Genomic DNA, 2779 nt, shown 5'->3' on the forward strand with positions numbered 1-2779 from the left:
CCCTGGAGGGGTTTCCAAGCTGTGGAGATGTGGGGTGAGGGACACGGGGCAGTGGGGACCTGGCAGGGCTGGGGAAATGGTTGAACCTGATGTTCTAAAGATTGTTCCCAACCAAAGCCATCTGTGACCTGGCCATTTAGCTAAGCTGTGGGATTTGGTTAACCAGTGATACTTTGCTGGGCAGAGAGGGGAGGATATTTGTACTCGGAGGACCTTGAGGACAGGAAACCTGACTTAATTGTTCCCACTGTGTCTTCCACAGGCTCTGACAGACTACAAGGTGGAGCTCAGGGACGACCCCATCATAAACACACACTTGGCTAAGCTGTATGATAATTTATTGGAACAGAATCTGATCAGAGTCATCGAACCCTTCTCCAGAGTACAGGTAAGTGCTTCCAGCAAACACACAACATGCTGGTGCCCCCATCCCCTGCTGCTGGTGGGAGAGGCACTTCTTCCTGTACAGAATAGGGGTTGGTCTCTTCTCACCCATAGGATGAGAGGCAATGGGCTGAAGTTTCCCCAGGGGAGGTTTCAGTTGGATCTGAGGAAGAATTTCTCTCCTGGCAGAGTGGTGAGGCCTTGGCCCAGGCTGCCCAGGGAGGTGGGGGAGTCCCCAGCCCTGCAGGGGTTCAAAACACGTGAGGAGGTGGCACCTGGGGACATGGTTCAGTGGCCATGGGAGTGTTGGGTTGATGGTTGGATTTGATGATCTTAGAGGTCTTTTCCAGCCTTAGTGATTCTGTGGTTCCATATTGCTCCTTACTCAGAGCTGCCCAGCACTTCCAGAGCCCAGGGGTCATCATGTCCAGCTGGAAAATGTTGGGGAGAGGGCTGAGAGGAACTTTTGAAAATCCCATTCCAGAGTCATTGCCCTTTCCACCTGTTCCACTTGCACACCCTGGCAGGTGGCCATGCTTTTAGCACTGAAGGTAACAGTGGTTGGCTTTCCAGGGCCCTGACAGGCTGTGGGTAAAGCTGCAGTAGTCTTGGAGAAGAAATCTTATTTCATGTTTCAGAGTGAAATGGCTTTGGGTGTCTAGTCCATCTTCAGGTAAAATTGGCTATGAAATCTGAAGGACATGAAGCTCTAAAGCAGAGAAAGCCAGCCAGATGGAGATTTTTAGGCCAGCACATTTACAGATGCTTGAGCTGATCCACAGCAGAGCCCCAGACCTGTGTTGTGTGTCAAAAGTGCAGCTAAAGATTTACTGAACTGTGTTGGTCTCTCCTGTAGATTGAACACATATCAAGCCTCATCAAGCTCTCAAAGGTAAGAACAGCACTAGAAATCAGCAGTGTGTTTTCAGAGGGCAGAGGAGAGGAGCTCAGGTGGCAGTTGCCACTGGGAAGCAGATGTAGCCTGCAAGTGAGAGAGCAGCTCCCCAGTGGTTACAGGCAAATAGCACTCTTGGGAACTGAACTTGGACATGGGCTGTTCCCAGGAGGCACCAGCCTGGCTTCCTCCATGCTAGACTGTCCTCCCCTGCCTTCCCGGGGGCCTTGGCACCTGCTTTTGATCAGGGACAGCTTTTCCTCTGCTGCAGGAACAACTCATGTCACTGCCAGCTTGGTCCTCCCCCCTGACCTGCATTTAATCCTCGTGAGCCCCCTCGGAGGAATCTTTTAGACCCTTCATTTGCAGGATCCAGCTAATCACGTGGAAGTTTCATTAGGGCTGGATGCATCGTGTTGACTGATGCAGCAACTGCTGTGCAGATAATCCCACCCACATGAAGCTTTAGGGAAATCTACTGTAGTCCCAGCTGGTTGCATCCCAAAGTGCTCTTGCCCTGTAGCACCATTAAGGCCAGAGGTTTGGAAGCATCCTGAGCTTGGGGTTTATGGTTGTTACATCATCTACCCTCCCTAATTAGCAGCTCCTTATCCTCTGTCTGAGAGCAGCAGAGGAGCTGCCTGGTGGGGCTGTGCCTGGTGGTGGGCAGGAGGTCAGCTCAGCACCAAGGGGCTCAAGTGGCCACCACTTGCCTAAATACTCACTGGACTGAACTGGAATGCTCCCAACCCCCCAAAGAATGATGTCTGTATGAAAGGACAGGTACCCTCTCCTTGTGGAACAGGAGTGTGACATGTCCTGGAGCTCCTGGCATTGAAGCTGCCACTTAATTTTCTCTGTGAAATTAAGAGGTACCTGAATTGTCCCCTAATGCCCGTGGTGGTGTCAGGGCAGTGAGCAAGGAGAGATCTGTCCCCATGCCATGTCTGGGGTTAAACCAGCTGCTTTTAAGCACTGCTTACATCCTGCCAGGGCTCTTGAGTAGTGGTGCAGTAAAATGAATTTTTCTTTATGTGGTTCTGGGAGACTTTTGATTTTTCTGCTTCAATTTCAGGCCGAGGTAGAAAGGAAACTGTCACAGATGATCTTGGACAAGAAGTTTCATGGTGAGTCTGCATCCCTCAGTCCTGCCTGCCCTGCTGCCCAGGCCAGACTCCTCTTCCTCACCACCCCTTTGGGGCCCAGGCATCCTCCTTGGGCTGCTCTGCTCTGCTGCTTGGGGAATGGGTGCTGTGGGAAGAGCAGTGAGCAGTGGGCTGGTTTCTTCCTCTCTCTCTTGTTCCTGTGGCTCCATCTGCCACTGTTAAGCTCGACAGCTTAATTTCTGACAAACCAGCAATGGCTGTTCAGCCCCTTCTTGCTGTGGCTGCAACCAAGCACAGCTGTGAGACCCACTGGTGGGCTGTCTAGCAAAGGTGTGCTCTCCTGCCCTGGAGCTTCTGGCAGTTTGTGGTCACCTCTCCCAGCCAGTTTGTGTAG

At 52.0% G+C, this 2779-nt stretch overlaps 1 protein-coding gene across 1 annotated transcript in view; it reads left to right on the plus strand.

Moving 5' to 3' along the window:
- PSMD11 (proteasome (prosome, macropain) 26S subunit, non-ATPase, 11) overlaps positions 1-2779 on the plus strand; it is a gene marked incomplete at its 5' end in the record, with an annotated part of 13811 nt that overhangs the window by 9890 nt on the left and 1142 nt on the right. The window contains 3 exons of the mRNA XM_008937388.1: positions 263-388; positions 1241-1276; positions 2355-2406. Coding sequence (XP_008935636.1) covers positions 263-388; positions 1241-1276; positions 2355-2406 — 214 coding nt within the window. The remainder of the gene's footprint in view (positions 1-262; positions 389-1240; positions 1277-2354; positions 2407-2779) is intronic.

The sequence above is a fragment of the Merops nubicus genome, unplaced genomic scaffold (assembly GCF_000691845.1).
Source record: "Merops nubicus isolate BGI_N331 unplaced genomic scaffold, ASM69184v1 scaffold6303, whole genome shotgun sequence".
Taxonomy (NCBI): domain Eukaryota; kingdom Metazoa; phylum Chordata; class Aves; order Coraciiformes; family Meropidae; genus Merops; species Merops nubicus.